The 24,676-nt window shown below is 45.9% G+C and overlaps 1 protein-coding gene and 1 non-coding gene across 8 annotated transcripts in view; one reads left to right on the top strand and one right to left on the bottom strand.

Moving 5' to 3' along the window:
* CLASP1 (cytoplasmic linker associated protein 1) overlaps window positions 1–24,676 on the bottom strand; it is a 246,796-nt gene that overhangs the window by 181,894 nt on the left and 40,226 nt on the right. For all 7 annotated transcript variants that reach the window (XM_065413102.1, XM_065413101.1, XM_065413097.1 and 4 more), the window contains exons 2-6: window positions 10,350–10,428; window positions 9,280–9,383; window positions 8,095–8,186; window positions 7,913–7,988; window positions 1,493–1,590 (exon numbers count right to left, since the gene is read on the bottom strand). In XM_065413102.1, coding sequence (XP_065269174.1) covers window positions 1,493–1,590; window positions 7,913–7,988; window positions 8,095–8,186; window positions 9,280–9,383; window positions 10,350–10,428 — 449 coding nt within the window. The remainder of the gene's footprint in view (window positions 1–1,492; window positions 1,591–7,912; window positions 7,989–8,094; window positions 8,187–9,279; window positions 9,384–10,349; window positions 10,429–24,676) is intronic.
* LOC135885956 (U4atac minor spliceosomal RNA) lies at window positions 11,927–12,053 on the top strand. Its single transcript, XR_010561784.1, has one exon. It is a non-coding gene; the product is annotated as a U4atac minor spliceosomal RNA (small nuclear RNA).

Raw genomic sequence — 24,676 nt, forward strand, 5'->3', positions numbered from 1 at the left:
CACGCACCCCTAGTTGTCACCAACCATCTCTCACTGGAACCTATATAGGATATCATCAAACAACTACATTCTGAGATAAATCTTTTCTGAACACCCTCTTCTGGCCTTCAAGCAACCCCCCAACCTCTCCAAGCTTATCATCAGAAGCAAACTTCCCACAGACCAGGACACACCAAGTCAAAGCGGCACCAGACCCTGTCAGAACAACAGATGCAAAACCTGCAGACATATCTCCACTGCTTCAATGGTCAATACCACCCCACAACATGCATTTCAAGAGCCATGGGTCCTATACATGCCTATCTCCACATGTGGTGTATCTCATCCAGTGCACTAAATGCCCCACTAGCAACTATATGGATGAAACCAGACAATCACTACATTCTCAAATGAACTCACACAGGGAAAATAATAAAAGACAAACAAAACCACCCAAGCACCTGTGGGTGAACACTTTTCGTTAAGCGATCACTCTATATCTGACCTCATCCTCAAAGGAAACCTGCACAACACTTTCAAAAGACAAGCCTGGGACCTTAAATTCATAACTTTGCTAGACACTAAAAATCATGAACTGAATAGAGACACTGGATTTATGGCTTATTACAACAATCGGTAACCCACTAACAAACCTTGCCCAGTTGACACCCCGTCCCCTTTCTTTCCTCCCGATGACTGGAGAGGTGTTAGCGAGCCACTTCACCTTTAATGGTCCCTTGAAATATTAACTACTTATGCTAAACAATCTGTTCCACCTTGTATTTAGCAGTGACACACTGAGTTAGTTTCCGAGGCCTGAAAAAGAGCTCTGTGCAAGCTCCAAAGATTGTCTCTGGGTATGTCTACGTAGCAGCTAGACACCCACGGCCAGCCTGTGCCTGCGGACTCGGGCTCGCAGAGCTCCAGCTGCGGGGCTGTTTCACGGCTGTGTAGACATCTGGGCTCCAGCTGGAGCCCAGGCTCTAGGACCCTGTGAGGTGGGAGGGTCCCAAAGCTCAGGCTCCAGCCTGAGCCCACAAGTCTACATAACAGTGAAACAGTCCCAGAGCCTGAGCCCCACAAGCCCAAGTTGGCTGGCACGGGCCAGCTGCGCGTTTTTCTTTGCTGTGTAGACATTTCCTCCCTCACCAACACAAGCTGGTCCAATAAAAGATATTACTTCACCCACCTTGTCTCCCTAATGTCCTGGGACCGACACGGCATACATTTGAAAGTTACCTTTTCTAGGACTTATGTAATATTTTTTAAAATACTTTCCACAGATGCTATGGCCCCAATCCTGCAAACACTTACATATGTGCTTAACTTTCTGCAGGTGAATAGTCCCTATCAGCTTTACTCCATTGAGTAAAGTTAAGTGCATGCAAAGTGTTTGCAGGATCGGAGCCTAAGGGCCCAATCCCACAAAAAGACTCGCATGCATAGTCCCTAAATGCAGCAATAATGAAAAAGAAACCAAGAAAGGCAGAAAGAATGGATATTCTTAACTCACCGAGACTGTGGTAATCCTTTTTTACTGAGATCTGCCCTTACACGTTCACCTACATGTCTGTAAATTTCCACTAGGCTGTTTATTGCTGCATCTCGAACCTAAATAGTAAAGAAGAGATTTAATAGAAATTAATCATCTTTTAATTTTTAATATTATTTCCTAAGAGAAGCCAAAAAAGCAATATATCCATTTCTCAGCCACAATGGCTCCCATGATTTTTTGCATAATAAATAATAGTAATAGTACTTATGTAGTGTTTTTCATCCATAGATCTCAGAGCTGATAAGTATCATTAGGCTCATTTCACTAATGAGGAAACTGGGGCACAGCGCGCTGAAGTGACTTGCCCAAGGGCAGACAGCAAGTCAGTGGCAGAGCTCTCCAGCCTCTGTGCATGCAGTAAATCTGCTCAGCCTTATAAAATTCCACTCACCCATTCATCTAGGATGGGTACATTTTTTGAAGGCTAAACATAATATTCTTTTTTTCTTCTTTATGACCATTGTGGTAAAGATGGATGAACAGATTTTGTAGATGTGTGCTAGTAGATCAACACAATGAGCTTGTAAGATGGCACTAAATCAGGAGAGGCACCTCTTTGCATTATACTTTTGTCTATGTTGATCTAATAGCATGAGGAAAGAAGTAATTTTGATATCAATTGCATAAAAGTCCTGCCATGTCAAGAAATCAGGCGTGCTCAGTAACTGAAGTCCTTGACTTTCTGTCCTTAGATTCTGCAGAGACAGACCAATCTCCTAATGAAAAATACAATGCCACAGAACTACCACTGCAAAATTGCCGTGGCTACAGGCTCCCTCCAGATCCGTGATATAGACGCAGACTATGTTACCCAGCAAGGAAAGAGTCACACTGCCGCAGACGTAGGTATAGACAGAGAACGGTAAGAGAATAACAAAACCCCTAGTATCTCTACTACAGAACAGATTTCAGTACATTAGTACCGCAGCAGATCAACTATACCAACAAACTAATCATGATTTTTACCTGCTCTAGGCTGATATTGTTAATGCAAGGCAACTGATACCAGGGCAACAGGTGCCTCACAAACACCAGGGAGATAGTCTAATCTCGGCACAGCTAGGGTAAATGATTGACGTGGCTTCGTGGCAGAACATAAAGTAAGAACTTTGCATTTAAAAAAAGATATTTTCTGGTTTGCAAGAGATGTGCTCAGCAGCCAATTGAACTATATCGCCCCCGGCAACTGCATGGGCAGAAGAGACCTAAGCCCAGAACAGGGTAAGCCACTGCCCTCCATCAGGTTCTGCAGGTGGGGAGGGTGTGCTCTGGAAGATGCCTGCAATCCCTCCCTCCCTGCAAAGTTGTGGGGAAGAAATGCCCACCACTAGCATTAACTTGCCTACACTCCACTCCCCAATGTCTGACACACACCCCACCCAAGGAGGGGGAGGTCCAGAGGCGGCAGCTGATGGGGGAACCCCTGGCCATATGGCTGCAGAAGAAAAATTGCCAAGGAGACAACAGCCAGCATGTGGCACAGCACCTCAACTGCTGCTCACACTTGTCTAGCTCTGTCCTCCCACTGCAGAGCTTTCCCCTAGCAGGGTCTCTGCTTTCTCCCAGACCCCTGAGTTCTGGCCCTCCTGCCCCAGGGGCTTTTAGTCATTTTCCTCTGCCTTAGTCAAGTTTTCTTTCCTTTCCTCTCTCCCTCGTTCCATCTCTCCCACCGTACCGCCATTCACCTCTTTCCCCTCCTATTCTCCCCTCTCCTCCTACCTAACCCCATATTTCCCCCTCTCAGGCCCCAGCATCCCCTTTTCCCCCACATGCTGCCAGTTCAGTGGCCCCTTCCTCTTCTCCATTCCAGGCCGCGCTCTACACAGCGCTTCTTCCCGCCATCCCCATGGCAACTGGAAGGTGAAGCACTATGCTGCAGCACCACCTGTGGGGAGGGGAGGGCAGGAAGCAATCATAGGATTTCTCTGCCCCTGCAGCCTGAGCCCTGGCACAGAAGGTGGAGAGGACGAATGACAGCCCTGTGCATGCTGAGGGGTGCCTCTCTGCCCTCTCTCCCCCAATTCCTTACTCAGCCGTCTGTCTGCCCCGTCAACTGCCGCTGTGTCTCCGGGCGCAACTGCCCCTCTCGCCAGGTTCTGGAACCAAGGCCAAACTCAGGCTCCTACTGGCCTTCAACATTCCACCAGAGCTTCCCTTTACACCTCGGACCAGTGGCTGATGGGAGCAGCTGCACAGGGTTGGCAGGCTGGAAATTCACAGGGCAATGGACTCTGCTCTCAGACTCCGAGATCCCCTAGGCCAAACAAAGTCACTGGCCAAAGTCAGCAGAAGCTGGTGACATCCGCCCCGTGTTTGGCCTTTGGCCAACAGAGGGCATTCCTTTAGAATCCTTGATCTTTTAATCTTCAACCCTTCGCTGCACTCCCCCACAGGGTGCACTGGTAGAAAGGACTCTCGAGTACTTGACACGGTCACGGGCAGACTCTTATTCTGTCACACTCGGTTCCCTAACCAGTAGAGGACCATTGGTGTGGATTCCGAAAAGACCCTCACACTTAGTCCCCCTGCTCTGCTACCAGGTTGTCAGCCATCTAAGGAACAAGGACAGGAGATGGCCCAATGACAAGATGAAACTGATGTGGGAGATGAAGTTAGGAGGAATTTCCCATAACCATCCATTCAGTTGCAGAGACCCATTTAACCAGCCCCTACATAAAGGGATGCACCCAGTATGGTGTACAGAGGGTGTACGCCTTTCTGGTCAATTTAGGAGGTTATTTTTAGACTCAGTTAAAGATTGAGGAGCTGCAGCGATTGCTGAAGGACAGTGTACATGAAGTGGGACAGATCAGAAGTGAAAGTCCTCTCTCTTTTTCTTGGACAAACCTTCTTTAATGGGTCACCATCTTTACATGTGCTGTAACGAGGAGCTAAAAACGAGGGAGAGCATGGGGCTCCTGTAGAACGAAGATTAAAAGAGTAAATATGACACAACCCAATCTATCTACATAGAGAATACCAAGGTCCAGCATCACACTATCAGCCTGAGTAAGACACAAGTTACCAAACAAAGCAAAGCCACGGGTGAGTCGGCAGGATCATCCCAAGCCAACACACAGAAAGCAACCACATTACACTGCCCAGCATCCTGCCACATTACTGTTGCAGTAAGATGTTAGTGGGTTCATGAACACGCCAGCAATTCTGGGGCTTTCTTTGAGCCCTGTGACATTGTAGAGGTGGCAGGAGCGAGCTAAGACCCGACTAGCCCTTAAAACAAGAAAGCCTCACTGGTTCCCATTGCATGGAGCTGAAGAGAGGCCACTGATCCTGCTACAAACAAAGGAAGGTTGAGCAGATCTCGTCCCCTCAGCTGAAGATTTGATCACTGCTGCCTGTTCCCCTTAGAGGTAATGAGGGGATGAAGATTCCAGAGCAAGACTCTGAGGTAAACACTTTCACAGCTGGAAGAGGGGAGCAGGCGATGGGAGGCTGTAGTTGGCACAGGTGAAAGCATGGCTCTGAAGGGGTAGGTAAAAGAACACTGATGCTTCCTCTAAAAAGTCACCATGAGAAACTTGTGCTTTCTGAGGAAAAGTCACTATAAAAAACCTACAGCCTAAGGTCCCAATCCTGCAAACATTTATTATGATTTATTATTTGTATTAACATACTGCCTAGGAGCCCCAGTCACGGACATAAGTTACTTTATGAGCCTGAGTAGTCCCCCTGAGTTTAATGGGATGACGTGTAAAGTTACTTGGATGTGACCATGTTTGCAGGATCGTGGCCTAAATAAATACTCATGGCATACAAGATGGGGTGACCATGGGGCAAACACAGGGATAAAACTTGGCTGTATCAATAGTGGCTTTTCTTTATTTATAACAACACAATTTTTTAAATGCTTTTAAGTTCTTTATGTTAAAATCCTTTAGACTCTTTGGGCTGGTCCACACTACCCGCCTAATTCGGCGGGTAGAGATCGATCTTCTGGGATCGATTTATCGCGTCTCATCTGGACGCGATAGATCGATCCCAGAAGCGCTCCCCCGTCGACTGCGGAACTCCTGCTCGCCGAGAGGAGGAAGCGCTGTCGACGGGGGAGCCTGCCTGCGCCGCGTGGACCCGAAGTAAGTACTTTTAGTTCGATATAGGAAACGTCGACTTCAGCTACGCTATTCTCGTAGCTGAAGTTGCGTTTCCTATATCGATCCCCCGCCCCAGTGTGGAACAGCCCTTTGTTCTCAATCAGAATAGTCTAAATGCATATAACTAAACAGCCATATCAAGAGTTTACTGGGATAAGGGAAATTGCTAAACGATCACTCAAAAACAATGTTAGTTTTAAAAAAAAAACAACCTCCGCTTGTAAAAACAAAACCCTCAACAATACAACTCGCATCCTTGTAGCAAAGCAAAACAAAAAACCCTGCATGTTTCCCTGCTTCTGCTATATCTCATTCAGCCAACAGAGGACAGTGTTGATCAACATTCTGCTAACGCAGCTTTACAACAATAATTCTCAGAGGGAAGAAAATAAGCAACTGGAGATAGAGAAAAGTGTTATCAGATCACAAGGTCCATCCCTCTCCCTCCCTGCCCCAGGAAGGACAGGATCTAGTGGGCCCCTAACAGAGGAAGCATCATTTACTAAACTGACAGTGCACTTGATCTTAGCCAAATGGGTTAGTGTTTTTCACTACTGTGAAGATTTAAAAAGATACCCAGGCACAGTAGTTTATGTTTGATTATTGTGGAGTTTTGTTGTTGGTTTTGTTTTTGTTTGGGCAGGCCAGGCTACACCTCTCTGCCCCACAAGCACTGCTTTGGGGAGACTCTGAAGGATAATGAGGAAATTTGAGACTGTGAGATGTACTAGGCACCAACAGGAGTGCGCAGGGGTGTGAGGGTTGCTCCCCTCACACGCTTGCTGGCTGCTCCAGCAGTGCACAAAGAAGAGAGAGAGAAGACGTGTCCAAACAATCACTGCATGTGCACTGAGTGAGAGTCCTGGAGCCCATCTCTCTCCCCTGCCAGAGAGCCTGCCGGTCCATCCCCTGCCCAGGGTTTGAAAAGTCAGTACTGGAAGGGAGTTTGGATCCCCATTCCCCTTCCCTTTACCACCTCTCAGGGGTAACCAGCTCTTCCTCTTAGCCCCTTACATCAGCGAAGGGAACGCTCTCCCCCACCCAACTCCTCACAGCAGCTAGGAGAGAGCCCCAGCAGTCGGGCAGTAGGAGGGGGGGAGGAGAGACCTGCCCAAATCAAGAATCACGAGGCACCTATTCTCCAACCAACCACCCAGCCCAACACCACATCCCACCCAAGCAACAGCCAGAGACAGCTGCCAGGTCGGGGAACACCTAGAGGATCATCCATGATGCAAGGGGGAGTGAGACTCATGGTGTGATGCGAGCAAGAGAGGGCAATTTCCAATGACTGGGAACCAGGAAGTTGCCAAAAGCTGCCCTATATAACAACACTATCTCATTGCCCTTTCCCTTGTCTTCCCTTCCCCACCTTCTCCCTTCCTGTTTCCTACTTTCACTTGTTGTGTCTTGTTTCCAATTGGATTGTAAGCTCTTCAGGGCAGGCTTTGCCTCTTCCTGGCCTCAGCAGAGCACTTAGAGAAACTGGGCCCCCATCCTTCTCAGGGTGAGGGGCACTACAGCAATAGAAATCACTCTCATGAAGTTGGGAGAGGACACACGAATGGACTTGTTGGATTCTCTTGGGGAGAAGGAAAGGAGGACTGGAACGATGGCTTTGTTCAGAGGGAACAGCACTATTTTTACATAGGGGGTTGGAAATGTATCACAGATTTGGTAGGATATTTTTGAGGAACTTCCTTATAAAAACTAGTCTAGCAGCACATCACGGCCAATTCCCTGGTTAGGACACCGGCTCAGTTTCACCGCACCCGCCCAAGCCAGCTCTTATAACACAACACAGTAGAGCACATGGCACTAAGCAAAGACAGGCTGGATTCATGCATCTCTTTCATGTCTTCTCTTGAATTTACTCAGATGGCCACAGCCCCAATATCCCCTGCAACTCGCACTGCTGCACAAGGAGTTAACTATTGTCATGATTTCAGTCTTTTAGGATTTGACTCTCTTATTAATTATTTTGATGACACCAATATAAACCCAGAGCAACTCCAGTGAAATCACTTCAGATTTACCATAGAGTCACTGTGAACAGAACTAGGCCTGCCCTAAAATCACATTATGCAAAACTAAACCAGGGCTTTTCATAAATGGTGAAGTTGCAAACTTCACCAACAGCCGGCACTAAGCACACAGTCAATGTACCACTCAAAATTTAGAGCCCTGCTTATTGTGAGTGACTATCAGACCCCCCCTCCCTGCCAGTAAATATGGAATTTAACATCGAGTTTCACCAAAGACTTACCTGGCTGTTTGGATCTCCAAGTAAGTTACATATATGTGGCACAATCTTACTCAGTGTTAAACTCTGAGCTCCGGATCTAGGAGAAAAGAAAGTGCATGAGTATGAATTGTTGTTTGTTTGGTTTTTTAAATGTAAAACACTTGGAACCAAGTAACCCGGGTCTATGACAGGTCCTGACTTACACATTGAGGGTTGCAATAAGGCAGAGGCAAATCCCTTCTCTCGTCCGGAAATTCTTGTGTTTGAATCCTCCCAACAGTCTATCCCACACGTACTGCAGAAGACAGAAAAGAGGGTGGAAAGGGAAGAAGAAAAATAGAGTGGGTGGGGTTTTCTTTTCCAGCCCTGGCACAATTTATCATCCCTTGGGTTTAAATATAAACTCTGTGCCCACACACAAGAGACTAGGAGGATTTCTGGGTGGGAGCTCCAGGACGACTGTATTAATCTCAAAGGTGACCAATCTTTTGTTCTTTGTTGAGCCTTTCAGTAACTCACTGCTAGCTAACATAACACTGGTTTACCAGCACATACCCGCCAACCCCCAAGACACAGCACTTCTGACACCTCCGACTGCCCCTCCTCTAGTGAAGCCCTGGCTAATGCTCAAACACACCCATCTCCCAGCTGTGCCCCAGCTTCATGGGATAGAGCGCTGGGCTGCGGGATAGGGAAGCACAAGCATCAGCTAGTGAGCATTTAAACTGTGTCCATCCCTGCCTTTCTTTCTGCCCTAAAATCTCGGGACAAATCAGAAATTAGGAGAGATGGGGGGCAAGGCTCAGAAACGGGTGCTCTCCTGGACAAGCAGGTAGAGCCGGAGAGCATGTTTACATAGCACCATTCATTTCCAAAGATCCCAAAGAATCTTTCCAAACTATACATGTGCATCACCATTGAAATGGGGTAGGTAGAGTTTCAGTAACAACTGTGTGGGAAGAGGGAAAATACTGGCCAGGGGCAAACCCCTCATTTTACAGAAAGTATCAGAGGATCATTAACATCCATGAGAACAGAAAGGTCCTGGATTATACAGTAGTAATCTGAAAGATCCACGCCCAGTAAATTATGTGGCTCTCAGTGGATCTAACTCAGAAGAGGAATAAATCAAATTTCACTCTGCTGGGATTGGAACCTAAGATTTAGGACATTAATCAACCATCTCTCCCAGATCTAACTGCAACTGGTCTGAAAATGATCCATTCTTCATAACCACCTTGGAAGATTATCCTGTGGACATGGAGACAACGGGCCAGTTAGCATGCCTCCAGGGGGGAAGGTGAGTTTATGGCAGGTCATAAATACAGATTCCGACATAGGTTCTTTGTGAACACACGCAGTGTATTCCAAACGAGTCCTTGCTATACCTGAGGGTTAGTAGCTTGTTCCATAATTTTTAGCAGCAGAGCCTGATCCTGCTCCCGCACTGAGTCTTTAGCATCTCCCAGCCTGTCAAGTAAACTTGGCAACACTGGAAAAAACAAAACACCAAAGTCTATCAGAAAAAAAGCGACAGCGTATCGCAGTTAAAATCCCCCACACACACTTCAGCAAAGCAGAGAGAATTCTGGGACATCACTAACCCACAATGTAAACTGTGTCCCCACTCACTTGTCTGTGATCTGATCCTGAGAGGCACTGAGCACCCATAATTCCCATTGATGTCAATGGGAATGGACAGCACTCAGTACCTCTCAGGACTGAGATCTTGACAGTTTTGCATTAATTAAGATGTAATCATTATGACAGCGGTACTCTGTGACAGCTAAGAAAGAAGGAAGCAGCAATGTAGTAGCATGGGACCATCCTTGTTGCAGAGGCCGGCAACTAAGGCAGGAGTACTGCAGAGGCAGAGTGGTCACCGGAATGAGAATGGAGAACACGAGGCTATTCAGGGAAGCAGTGGGGGAGAACCCAGAGATCTCTCCCAAATAAAACACAAACAAAAGGTTCACAAAACCCACAGGACGTTGAGAATGCACGAGTGGCTCCCATGCTTTGCAGACAACTGTGCAAATTCTCCAGACACAGATCTGTGCTGAACCAAACAGAGCCCTCTCCTACTCAGCTGGTTAATGTCAAATCCTCCATGGAATGTAGGCTGTGCTCCTGTGACTAGGTTTGGGTTGGGGGCTCTGCTGGCACCGTAGAGGACGAGAGCATACACAGCAATAAGGGGACTCAGCATAGAGGCTAATCATTTAGGGCCAGAGTCATTTGAGTGGCAGAAGCTGCAAAGTACCAGTCCTGATGATGCAGCCTCCGTGGTATATGCAATGTTAACAAAACAATTCAGTTTAGTGACAGTGGACCATATTTCTGCTTCTCCGTTATAGCCAAGTAACCTGCTTTAAATGAATGAGGCTGCCTGGGTGTGAGTGAGGGCAGAACTTGGCCAAATATATTTCAGATGGGCTAACGATCCCTTAGCCTTTACCTGTGCCTATCTGAGCTTTAAAGCGATCCTGTAGCCGTGACACTAGTGCAGACAGGATGTCCATCCCCAGCAGAACCACCTGCAAACACACAACAACAAAGATAGCAAGTTAGCGTGCAGTCAGGCAGAAGACACCAGGATAGGCAAGACTGTAGGGGTTTCCCACTGCAGAAGCAATGTTGGAATAAATGTGCTCATAAAAGAGAAACAAATCTTTCACGCATCGTATAAGGAGTTCCACTGCAATGTATGCCATTTGGATCTGCTCGCTGCCCAGCATAGAATATGACCATAAAGAAGATTACTTACCTACTTTAGAGGAGCAATGAAAGGATTACTGATTTTTAAACAAACTGCAATCCACACAATCAATCATTATAATCACTTTCACAGACATGTTCTTCAATTATTTATTATATATATTTGCAATTTATTATTTCTATTATTTTCTATGTATTGGTAATTAATTGATATTAATTATAATGTATTACTAAATAATGTATAATGCAACTGGGTTAATTGTATTTATTATCCAAGTTTAGAAAAAAATTAAACTAACAGCAATAAATAGGGATGACTAAATAGATTTTTTATTGAAAGTGAAAGTGTTTGTCAACAGTGTTACTAGGATTACAATCATGATTTTTCTTTAAAGTTTGTAGTATCCCTTTAATAAATAATTATAATAATTTTAAATACATTCAAAGATTGTGAAGCACTTTGATATCTACTGATAAAAAAGCCCTATATAAGAATTGGATAGTATTATTATTTGAAAGCACTGCATATTTTGCAATGTGCTAAATAAATGCTAATTAAGAATATCCATAATGATACCATGTATTAATATTAATAGAAAAGATACAGAAGTGCTAATTATAATTAATAATATTCTTAAGTGCTATGTATTCTTTGTTAAGCATAATAAATAAGTGGTAGGTAATAAACTATTACAATAAATACTTTGTAAACTGCTTTATGCATATTAAATTAGCCTGGCAAAATACTCCCTCCCCCCCCCCGCCCCGCCCCCCTTACCACAAGTAAAATATCAGTAGATTGGTGGTTTGGTTTGATTTTAAGTATGTGTCTATTTTTATTAACATCATCCTGGTAAAGGGCGGGTGATCTTTCATAAAAAATTAGTAAAGCTGTGCAAATTTTAGATCATTATTTATTATTACTATCCTCAGTTCCATCAATGTGTGCATAAATATCAATCAGCCCAAAGGAAAATGCAAAAAAGGATGCATTTGACCACTTCTTCCTTTCCATTTAACGGCACAAACTTTGCTGTGAGACTGTTCATTCACTCTCGGGAAGGTTCGCCAGCAACGTATGCAAATATACACGCTAGGTGGCGCAGTGCATTATGGGTACAGTCGTGACTGTCGGCCAAAAAAGTATTAAAACGGCGCTAACTGACATAAAAATGAAAGACCGAGACACTATACCGTGCTGGACTGCGTCCCTGAGAGAAACCACGAGTGAAAAAGGCAGGCTCAAAATACGCCGTCGCCACAACCGAACTAGACATCCCGAGTCCCTCCCCGCATTCCCATTAGGCATTTTTACTAACCGTCCTTATCTTGGGGTTGCGCTACTGTTCAATGAACGTATAGTGAGAACAGTACTGCTAACACCGACACAACACATAAGCGCCCGCTGAGGCTTCTGCTTTAATGTGGTGCAATTTTTGGAACCTACTAATTGGTGCAACCTTATAATGCGTTTTAAAAATAAGTTGATATTTAAGGGGGTTTGTTTAGTGTAAAGCTATTGGTTTTGCTCTGTTGTCTTTTCGCCACGTTATCCGGTACCAATTATACTCTTTGGATTACTCTCCCGCACATTTACGTACCTTACAAAAATATATCGGAGGGGAGGGGGCAAACATGCTTCTGGAAAACACCTTCCCGTTTCTCTATACAGAACAAGTAGTTAGAAGAATAGCCACTAGATGGCGCACGGATCTGTGCTAAACTCTTTGATCATTTTAAGCTCAAGACCGAAGTGTATCTACTTCACTTACTCCCTTTAACTAGGACTTGAAAATATGCCCCTAGCAAATCATCAAAACAGTAATCAGCAATAATTGCTCCTCTCCTCCTAAGCAACATACACACTGTCTATTCCCCCCCAAACAGAGGGCTCACTTTATCTATTCAGTGTTGCAAAAAAACCTCAACCATTCTGCAAGGTTGAGTTATGATTGTTAGGAATGTTTAATTATACTTACATTTGTTATAAAGCTTCCTTAAAATTTCTCTTTACAAGTCTTTCCCTGCAGATTTCTTATTCCAGGGCAATACCTTAAATTACCCACAGTACTATGCAGCCTAAGCATGTTGCCAATTATAAAGCCCAGGTACATTTGCTTATAAAATGTGACAGAGTTTACTAAATAAATCTGAACAGTATTCCAATTTAATATGGAAACTCTTCCTCAACCTAGAGGGCAAAAAGTTTCCCATAAGATACAGGCACTACGAGGATGATCAAAGAGAAGAGATGGCTGTGCTGTGATAATGAAGTTATGTCATCATTACATCATCATGTGTTACTACCCACTTGGGAATGAAAGAGCAAGGTGAGGTGGGTGGGGTGCTTGTTTTTTAAATACACTACCTAGTCCAATGTTTTGCAAATTTCTGTACAGAAAAACTACCCAGGCTCCATGTCTCCCGCCTGTGTTTTTCACTCTGTTTCTAATTTTATTCCAAACATGGATCTAGGCAAGTTATCATGCAAAGAACTATGAGCAATAAGAAATATAAATTTGCACATTTGGGCTCTCAGTAAAAATTAACTTTATTACAAAGTCTATTATACTATGGTGTATGCTAATAAAAACCTCCATATATTTAATCATTCAATCACCATCCTTCATACAGTGTTTTTTTCATTTTCTTTGGCAACTACTGGTGCTTATGCTGTTGTTGCAATTGCTTAGTATACAAAGATTCGGTGATGAAACGCTCTTAATGAGTATGCTTACTCGTAGAGACACCCATGATTAAGTAAAAGAAACTGGAGTAGCCCTTTCAGTAATATGTGAAGGATGCATATCCAGTTTAAACTGAAACACTGATGTGAAATGAGATTAAAAAAAAAACAATTTCTGGGGAGTTGGAATGGAAAAAGCGCAGGTGCTGCTAGTTCAGTAAATAATCTTTTGTAACTTCCAGCTATCCAGCTCATCAGTGTTCTAAAGCATCTCCAAATGGTTAAGTTTTTTTCCACCAGTTCATAGAATCATAGAATATTAGGGTTGGAAGGGACCTCAGGAGATCATCTAATCCAACCCCCTGCTCAAAGCAGGACCAATCCCCAGACAGATTTTTACCCCAGTTCCCTAAATAGCCCCCTCAAGGATTGAACTCACAACCCTGGGTTTAGCAGCAGGCCTAATGCTCAAACCACTGAGCTATCCCTCCCCCCAAGGAGACATAGTCAAATACTTTATAAAGTGTGCTTTTTAACTCTGCATACTGTGCTACATTCTGGCAGGAGGACCTAAGAAGAAAAGGTTTCAGAGCGGTAGGAATCCTTGTGGCACCTTAGAGACTAACAAATTTATTTGGGCATAAGCTTTTGTGGGCTAGAACCCACTTCACCAGATGCATGGTGGGTTCTAGCCCACAAAAGCTTATGCCCAAATACATGTGTTAGTCTCTAACGTGCCACAAGGATTCCTCATTGTTTTTTTAGGAAGTAAAGGGTCTTTGCCTCATTTGGTCCTTTCCTCTACGTCAAAGAATTTGCCCCTGTATTGGCTCGTTTTCACATCCATAGTTGTGCACCAGGGACTGGGCTCTGTACCACTGAAGCAACTGGGAGTTTGACCACTGACTTCAAAGGGAGTTGGATCAGGCCCAACCGTTATCCACATGGTCTGTCAGTTACTCGGTGCTCCTCTTGGCAGCAAAGCACAACAGCGTAGGTCCTACATAAAAAGCAACCCCGGGATCCAGAAACGGTCTTACCAACTGAGGGCTTGTCTACATACAGATGCTAAAACCGCACCACTGCAGCATAGACCCTTGCTACAGGGATGGAAGGAGGTCTACAATTACTCTAGTTAATCCACCCGCCTTGAGAGGCAGTAGCTAGGTTGATAGAAAGATTCATCCATCAACCTAGCTGTGTCTTTACCAGGGCTTAGGTCAACTTAACAACATTTCACACTGGTGTGAATTTTTCACATCTTCCCAGTGTGACGTAACTATGTCAATCTAAATTTTAGGTATAGATCAGGCCTGCGTGGTAGAATATTCTTGTTTACGTAACCCAACAAGATATTTAGACCCTGGATAACATTCACAGTCACTCACATCTGGGACATACGTTACATGACAGCATCTCTTGCTAAGAGGAATAGGGTGCTTGTTGTGTGCCACTATCTGCAGAACGCTCAGCACTACACCAGCTCCAATGGCAGGTCATGTTCCTAAGTGAGTAAGGCACCAATCTCATCCAACTTTAATTGCCTTGCAACATGCTTGGGAAAGTGAGAGGAACAAGAGTGGGACTCATCCAGTGTAAATATAAAATCAACAATTAACCTCCCCCTCCAGTCCCTAGAATCAGACAATGGAAGAGCAGCTAAGCCTCCTAAGACTTTTACTTATCTGTATTTCTAACCATAATTTAAAATTAGCCTTAGACCCAAACCACCACTGTAATTACAGTGCTATTTAAAAATCTGTAGTGACAATGACCCAGTGCTATTGTTTGCCACTCCGGAGATCAGGATTTGATTACCACACCTGATCTTTCACCCAACTCCCAAAGCTGCTAGAGGCTGCAGGGGCAGAAAAGTCAGCATATTACACCTTGCAGGTAGGGAGTCCCACTGGACCTGCTCAAGATCTGACTATCAAGGGTTTGAAAAGCCATCCCTGGCTGAGGAGATGCTGATTGCAATGGGTAAGATCTTGACTATAGGCCCCACCCAGCCTTCTTTAAGCCTCATCACTTCACCACTCTGTGCCTCAGTTTCCCCACCTGTAAAATGGGACTAATGATACTTTCTTCCTTCATGAAGCCCTTTGGGATATATTGATGAAAAGTGCTATATAAGACCTAAGTATTATTAATATTATTGTCATCTGTCATGGGATTTTAGCCACTGCTGGAGCTGCACCAGTACAATCCCCTAATGTAGACATAGTTTGCTCTAGTGCAATGCAACTTGCATTGGTGTAGGTTACCCCAGTTTACCTGTGACATCACTGCAAGCTTTGTCTGAACCAGGAATGAATAAAGAACACTGAACAGTGTCCTATGTGAGAAACTGATGTGAATGGAGCCTGGCACATGGGGCAAAGGGACGCTGGAAGGTTTGGCAACTGAAACGAGTGGCAAGGAGATGCTCTTCCCGCCTGTACTATTTCTATCTGGCTATGAATTTCTACTGCGTCCCTCCTCCCCGTGGAACCTAGGCACCACATACGTGAATTAGTAAATCAAATTTTGATGTAGAGAAGGCACAGTTCTCTGCATAGTACTTCTGAAGAATTACATTGGGGACTGAAGACTAAAGGAATGACTCCCAGCAATGAACTAGCCTTTTTTACTGAAAGACGGCCTGGTCAAAGAGACATGCTGCTCTGAAAGTGGCAAGACGTAACCTTATCGTGATCTCCAGTGGCATGGAGTTCCACAGCCCTGCACAAAAAACACATTGCCATTGGCTTTTGCTCTCAGGCCTGTTAGCTGTATTGATCCTCTAGAGAGAGTCAGAGGCTTGGTCCACACTAACCCCCCACTTCGAACTAAGGTACGCAAATTCAGCTACGTTAATAACGTAGCTGAATTCAAAGTACCTTAGTTTGAACTTACCGTGGGTCCAGACGCGGCAGGCAGGCTCCCCCGTCAATGCCGCGTACTCCTCTCGCCGAGCTGGAGTACCGGCGTCGACGGCGAGCACTTCCGGGATCGATCCGGGATCGATTGCTTACGGCCGGACCAGGAAGTAAGTGTAGACCTGCCCAGAGAGAGGGAAGCAATCCATATCCAACCCATCAAGAGCTCTGAAGGACCTTGGATTCAGGGCAAATAGAGTCAATTAGGAGCTAGTGCAGAGCTCCATAGACACATACGCCCATCCATTTATCTTGCTTGCTTGGCAGATGCTTGTGTGGTGGCTGCTGGGATTCCACAAACGTATCAATACTCAATTCGTGCACTTGCCATCTGCTGAGGCCTTTGTTTTTTTTTTAAACAGTATCAGCTGTAGCAGCTAATTGCTGACAGCGGACTCTCCTCCTCTGCCTTGCTCTCCAACCGCTCACTCTCCAGGCGTCCTAGGCTCCTGTCAGTTACCAGAGTTTAATATTCCCCCTTCCCAATGCTGAAAGGGAAGTCACACCTCATGCTTTTACAAGCTGTCAAAAAATGCCTTCAAAGGACTTCACAAAATGGCTGCCCTTTAATATTTGGGTGTTGCTGAAAAGCCTGGAGGCAGCCCTGTGTAGTGGAGATGACACATAGGCTACCATCACTCCAGCATGACTGCAAGCGTTTACCAGGCGTAGCAGAAACGGTCAATAAGTTCCAGCGTGACTAAAAGGAAGATGCTTTGAGAAAAAGAACAGGGGGAGGAGCAGCACAGTGTAGAGGATTCAGAGTCAGGAGACCTGGGTTCTGTTCCTCACTCTATCACCAGTCTGCTGTGCGACTCTGGGAATTCTCCATGCCTCGGTTTCCCTATCTGTAAAATTGGGATAATGATGTTGAACTTCTTACATAGGAGGCTTCGAGATCTGCAAGTGCAAAGTGCTATACAAGAGCAAAGAATTATTAGGAAAAGGATACGGTTTTGTGCCTTCCAGAATTCAGCTGGCTAAGTGAGTAAGATATTAACAAACACAAAATAATAATTACTGTAGTATTCTCTGATAGACGGCAGTATAGGAGTGCAAAGTAGTGACCTCCTTTGGAAAGTGCTTTGAAATCTACAAACGAAAAGTATTACATAAGCGCTAGGTGACATTATCATCAGTCCACAAACTGTAAGCATCACACCTTTGAGGAAAAAAGTATTATCCTCATTTTACAGAGGAGGAAACTGAGGCACAGAGTGCTTATGGCCCACGTCTTCAAATATTCACTAACTTTGGGGACCTCCCTTTTTGAGTACCCAATCTGCTGCATCTCTGGCCTAGTTTTCAGAGCCAATGAGCATCCCCTAATGGTGTAAGTTGGGCACCCAAAAATCTAAAGGCACCCAAAATTAGAGGACACTTGAAAACTCAAGTCTGAGGCCTGGTCTACACACAATGTTTGTATTGCTATAACTGTTTGTTAAGGGTGGGATTTTTCCCCATTATAGTTATACTAGTAAAATGATCTAGCGTGGGCACAGTTTTACTGGTATAAACGTGACTGATACCAGTATACCCACATGCGTCTGACGTGCTCCAATACGTCTGTTAGTCTATAAGGTGCCACAGGACTCTTTGTCGCAAGATACCAGTATAGTGATCCCCTTTCCTATATGGGAATAGCTGCATCAGCATAAAGCACCTTTATACCAGTATAACTGCATCAACACTGGCGGGATCATATCGCTTAACCTATACCTGTATAGTTAAAGTAGTAGAATGTTCTAATGTAGACAAGCCATAAACTACTTGGACCAAGTCACAGATCAAATCAACGGCTGAGTGCGGAAAAGCAGACAGAAAATGCCCAGTCTCTCTCTCTAAGCACTGGACATCCTCCATTTTGGCTTAAGCATCAAGTATGGTACAGAAACTACCTTCAATTGTTACTATACAATAGTAACATCAATTTTAGCGGCTGATCCATTGATTTGTCACTCAACAGAGATCATTCTCACCAGCAGCAACAGGGTTACAGCTGTGGCAGCTTTTCCCTTCGAACGCTCCGCCGAGGCGTACATTTTTCTGTTCTAAGAAGCTGACAAGGATCCAGCCATCTGCTCTGGATTTGGATAAGTGCAAAAAAAAAAAAAAAAAAAAAAAAAAAAAAACCAGAAGTTTAAACTTTTCAGCTGCTTTTCTGCACATAGCTAAAATTAAGCTGATTCGAGTAATTCCATCCAGAGCAAGAAATTCCACTATGGAACGCTGGGAGGACACTTTGTTGTCTGCAGAGCAGTGGACTAAGGAGGCAATTAAAAGGCACCAACAAACTGTTAGTGTGCATCAGCAGGATCCGCACGGACCCTTAGGCTTGGCCTACACTTACCCCCCAAGTCGAAGTAAGGTACGCAAATTCAGCTACGTGAATAACGTAGCTGAATTCGACATACCTTACTTCAAACTTACCGCGGTTCAGACGCGGTCCACACACGGCAGGCAGGCTCCCCCGTCGACTTCGCGGTACTCCTCTCGTCTAGCTGGAGTACCGCAGTCGACGGGGATAACTTCCTGGTTCGATTTATCGCGTCCACACCAGACGCGATAAATCGAACTCGGAACTTCGATCCACAGCCGTCGAACTACCCGGTAAGTGTTGACTAGCCCTTAGTGTGTGGCAGTCTAGTGCAGGCCAGAGTCGCAACCCAGCTCGCCACAAAGTAAATGTTTGTGTAGACAAGCCCTAGGAATGAATGTCTGCCTACCACTCTGAAAAGTCACATAAGACCGGGGGCTTCCAAACCAGTTTGTGATCCCGACTTAGGAGACCATACAAGTCTAGGATCCTGCCTACACTATAGGAAGCACTGGTACTGCAGGATCTCATCCTGGCACACTAAACAATTCAGACTGGCAGCGCCCGGTGGACAGGATTGAACGGTGTTTTAACCGTTCTCCCCTACATACTCCATATCCCAGGCTCCACCACTTTGTTTTGTCCAAACTGCCTTTCCTCTTCTGGCAACATCTACAAAGATCCCAAATTCTCCTCCCCCCACACCAGCCCCCTTTTATCTTCTCCGGAAACCCCCTCAAAGACCAGCATGCATTGCAGCATACCTTACTCCAGTTAATGGGGACTGACTGGTGCTCCCTGCAGACCCATCCGTGCTGCTCCTTCAGTCAGAGGGGAAGGAGAGTGGGGCAGAGTGATTTTCAGGGATCTGTCCAGATTTGGTCCCAAACTATCCCTGCTACTTTCAGCTTCCCTTCCTGTTCTCACCATATTTTTTTTCCTGCTTCTCCATCTTTCCCATCCCTCACATTTATTCCTCTCGCTTCTGCATGAGAATCACACCTCTGGTCCTCCCCATTAAGGCAGATCAACAGACTATAGAGTGCCAGTGGCGCTAACAGGAAGTGATGTTACTGTGATTCCACCACTCAGTTTCGCTTCCTGCGGCAAGGGCTTTCCTGGCAGCCCAGCACAGGAGCAATTCCCAACAGCTGCTCTGGGGGTAAGGACAGGGAGGAGAGACACCAACAACCAGCTCATTTCCCATCTTCCCCTCCCTCACCACCCACCCACCCCGAGCTCACTGTTTTCTTGGCCATTCTCAAGCCAATCACAGTTTTGATACAAATGGGAAGTGGAGCCTACAAGTTAGGGGCTGTCCCCCTGCTCCAAAGTTCATGGGACCACTCCACATCCCACCTGTAGGACAGTCTCCAATTTTCCCCGCCCGTCACAGTGATGTGGCAAACAGTGCGATGGTGCCAAGGGACAAAGCACTGAGGCCGATGATTTTGTCTGGTAGGAGCCCCAGGAACAGGTGCTGTGACACTGTGACGAGAAAACTAAATCAACACGTTTAAATGAATCACACAAGCTCCTTTAAAAAAAAATCAAAAGCTGATGTGGAAAATTCCCCCTTTCATTTATCGATCCAGTGGGAGCGAGATTTATTCCACAGCTTTACGTTATTCACTGGGAGCTGAGGCAAATCCCAGAAAGACGATGTGGAGAATTTGTTTAAATGTTGGCAGTTTAAAACAGATAAAAAGGGTAGCGAGAGTCAGTCCCCTGCAGGAATATATTCTGGGAACTGCCATAAGGCGCACAAGGAGACCTGGCTCAGACAGAATGTATTATATGAGCACAGTGAAAACTGAGCAGTCTGCTGTCATAATACACGAGCAAGAGACTCAATGGAATTAAAGGGCAGGAAGTTGAGAAAAGCACAAGGAAATGCAGCTGAGAGTGAACCTACAGACTTCACTGCCATTGAAGGTCCAGCAAAAATACAGGGACTAGACTTTTAAGAGGACTGGATAGTTTTATGAGCATGGACGTGTGTACAAAAGCCAGAGATGATGATCTGTGAAATTAAGATATATGCTTTGGGGCATAAACCGATTTCCTCTGGGAGCCAGGAAGGATGGTCCAGTGCTTAGGGCACTAGCCTAGGACTTGGGAGTCAATTCCTGGGCTCAGGTCCCTGCTCTGCCACAGACTCCCTGGGTGACCTTAGCCAAGTCATTTAGTCTCTCTGGGCCTGTTTCCCACCCGTAAAATAGGAATAAAAGCATATAAGGACCAGAGAGAGAATCTCCCACCCACTCTACCCTGGCCACTTCCGGGAGCGGCGTGGGGCCACTGGCCATGGCATGCAGGCAGCCTGCCTGCCTGAGTCCTGCTCCGCCGCTGGTCGGGACTCAGGGGCAGGCTGTCAGATATTTGTCCTGCATTTTGGGGGCTGCATACCACCACATAGTTTGTTTCATGATAAATCCACTCCTGCCTAGATCACCTTGTTACAGTGGGTGCGGCATTACACCGTTATCCCGTCCATGCCTGCAGGACACTGTCACTCCAGGTTAGTGTGGGAGTCGCGTTTGCCATCCCTGTGCAGAAACAGACTGTAACAAGCGACTGGGACCGATGGGCTGATCTGACAGAGCCATTTCGGGGGGTTGAAACTCAGACAGTAAGGTAAGCACAAATCTTTAAAACAATTTACCAGAAGACGGCCAGAGCTGGTAACTCAACTCCTTACCTCATGAAAACACTGCGGCAGTGGGGCTGCAGGCCCACATCTTAGAATTGCCCCGGGAACTCTGTCCCACCCATGTCACTGCAGAATGGTATGACCCCATGGCTTCAATAAAATGAATATGAACTTAACTTTCAACCTCAGCTGTCCATATTCCTTCCACAGACACAGCCCAGATTTGTGATCTGATCGCTGGACTAGAATCCAGGAATACCTGGATTCTAATCCTGGCCCTCACACCAACTCCCTCTGCAGCCACGAGGGGAAAAAATCTCTTAAAATTCTGACTCCATTTCTGCAACACTATGAGGGAGATAATGCTCACCTACCTCCAGAGGTGTTGCAAGAAATTTCTGGAAGAGGGAAAACACTAGAGAGAGCTGAGCATTCAGAGATGCATGTTGATTATATGCATAATGGATTAATCATTTAGGTGATTTGATGCTCAATAAGAATACATTACTTAGCCCTGCTATGGCATCTTGTATCTAAGGCTCTCAAAATATTACACAAACATGAATTAAGCTTCACAACATGTCTGAGGCACCCAAGCGTGATCCCCAATACACTAAAGGGGAAACTGAGGCACAGAGAGGCTAACTGACTTGCCCACAATCACAGAGAGTATGGACAACTGAGGTCCCCCAACACACAGTCCCATTTTAATCACAAAACCAATGCTTCCTTCCACAGTGACTCATCTAGTGTTTTATGAAGGCTGATCAATTGTAATTGACATATTCCTCTTCCATGGTCTTCCCTGCTTGCATTATCAGGCAGAAGGACTTTTATAATGAGATAAGACAACAGGGCAAAATCTATATAATAAGATTCGGGGATTGTCACTCTCAAGCCTAGAGTGTCTTACGGAGGCAGTGTGAAGTGATGGATACAGCCACAAGCACGGCTGAGAGCTCTTTTTGTTCAGAATATATTCAGGTTCAATTGTCACTGGGTTTCACGGTTTATTACCATCCAATTTTTAAGTTCTTAGCTACTTTGACCTTACAACTTACATGCATGACGGTAGCTGTACAGCACACGGGTGTATCTATGCCATGCCAAGGACCTTAGACCACTGTGCTACCAGAGGTGACTCAACCAATCACCAGCCTTCCTCTACACTCTAATGTGTATGCAACAACTTCATTGACTGTATGAGGGAGGCGGCACAGATGGTGGATTACTTGGCTCAAGTGTCACGCATGCAACAGCATGAGCTTTGAGCTGCTAGTTCACATCCAAGGAACTCCAGCAGGATAGTCCCATTTCTAGCTGCAGACGGAAGCCAAGTGGGGCTGGTAAAGTTGTCAGTTTCTTCCCAAACTGGTAAGCCTCCTGCTCCTTAAGGTTGAGCAGGAAAAGGATCCGTTTAATATGCCCTCCCCTTGCCCTATACTCCCTTAAGACGCTTAGTGTCTGCCAGTGAAGGAAGCATGAGTTACAACCCCACAAAGTGGCTTCCTGCACTGCACCATACTGTAAACCTCTCTCAACCACACATCACAGTTTAATTTTATTTTTAGCCTTTTTATTTTTTTTAACAGCAGCCAGTAGATTCCCTGATGCAATGGGGCATCTTTCTCACTTGCCCTGGAGAACAGCTGTCCTTATCTTGGGGCTGTGACACTGTTCACTTAGAACTATTCTCCTGAGACTGCAGCTCCCTATCAGGTGTGGCGTGTGCATGCCAAAATGCAATCCTTAGAATCTCTGCACAAACCAAAGTTCAAAACAAAATCAGTACTATCCACTAGCGCTGCCTACTCCCCCGATTTCAAAATCCACGTAGGTCATCCTTAAATGAATACCACTGACAGAATCAACAGAGGGTCCTGTGGCACCTTTAAGACTAACAGAAGTATTGGGAGCATAAGCTTTCGTGGGTAAGAACCTCACTTCTTCTGAGGTTCTTACCCACGAAAGTTTATGCTCCCAATACTTCTGTTAGTCTTAAAGGTGCCACAGAACCCTCTGTTGCTTTTTACAGATTCAGACTAACACGGCTACCCCTCTGATACTGACAGAACCGTGCACTCTATTGCTGCCACCTGAATGGCCAAGTACAGAGACAGACGAAGGCCTGGTCTACGCTACAAAGTTAGGCTGATGTAATTCGCCTTGTGTCAACCTATTTGTGCATGTGCATACACTTCGATTTGACGCCGGATGATGCAAGCGCCCCATTACAGCGATGCAGTAAAACCACCTCTCCAAATGACACAGAACCCTGGGTCACCTACATTCGTCGACAGTGCGAGTGTGGAAACTGCATGACTTGTGTTGCCCTAACAGTCCTCCAGGAGTTTGTCCCATCCTCTGCAACAGTGACGGCTCCGCTCACAGGTTTAAACTCCACTGCCCAGAGATCACAGAGACCGGAAGTCAACATCCCTCCTTCTAACTCCCCTGCATGTTTTTGAAATGCCTTTTCCTGATTTGCCCACCTTGGTGAGTGCACCTAGCAGATCCCCCTTGCTGTGTGCACCTGCCAAACCAACCATACCAGCTCCACGCACTACACGCACGCCTGCTTGGAATAGACAGGAGGTATTGGATCTCCTGGGCCTGAGGGGAGAAGAGGCTGTGCAAGCACAGCTATGAAAACGTGGATATCTACAAAATTGCACGGGGGTGCAGGCAAAGGAGTATGACAGGGATAAGCAGCAGTGCTGCATGAAAGTGAGGGAACTTCACCAGGGACACCACAAGGCCAGGGAGCACAACAATAGATCTGGTGCTGTGCCGCGGACCTGCCACGTCTACAAGGAACTGCAGGCCTCAAAGGATCCAGGGACAGAGACTCCTGCCGTGAACAGGGAGGAAGAAGAGGAGGAGGAAGCAGGAGGCACAGCATGGAACTCCAGCCATGCTGTGTGAGCAAGGACATGTTTGAGATTCCGCCACACCGTGTTGCTCAAATGCGGCCACCATGGTCACATGCAGCCACCATGCAGCCACCAGGAGCTTTTCGTGAAGCCACGGCCTCCTGGGCAGTGATTGTGAGGGTGGTGGGGAGCAGCGGACTCTTGCAAGGGGCCTGTCCCCTGCTGGAGCCCCAACAGTGTAGGAGCAGGTGGCCAGCTTGAGTTCCCCACCTTCCTGGGGCTTGGGCTTCGGGCTTCAGCCCTGGGGTGGTGGCGGCAGGCTCTGGCCATGCAGCGGCAGGCTCCATCCCCCAGCCACAAGTCTTCAGGCTCTGGCTAGGGGCTCACCTCCTGCACGTCACCTCTAACCCCGCTGCCTCCCATCTATCCCCCCATCACCCCTACCCAACTCCCCATCCAGGGCTTAATTTGTCCTCCAGCTTGCCGGAGCGGAGTAAACAGCCTCTCAGCTAGCTAGCAAATCTGCTGTGCAAAGTGATATTAACAAATATACAAATGTTACTTTTCACAGTAGCAGACTTACTAGCTAGCAAGTCTTGAAAAAAGCAACCACAAAA

Source organism: Emys orbicularis, chromosome 11, assembly GCF_028017835.1.
Source record: "Emys orbicularis isolate rEmyOrb1 chromosome 11, rEmyOrb1.hap1, whole genome shotgun sequence".
Classification (NCBI taxonomy): Eukaryota; Metazoa; Chordata; order Testudines; family Emydidae; genus Emys; species Emys orbicularis.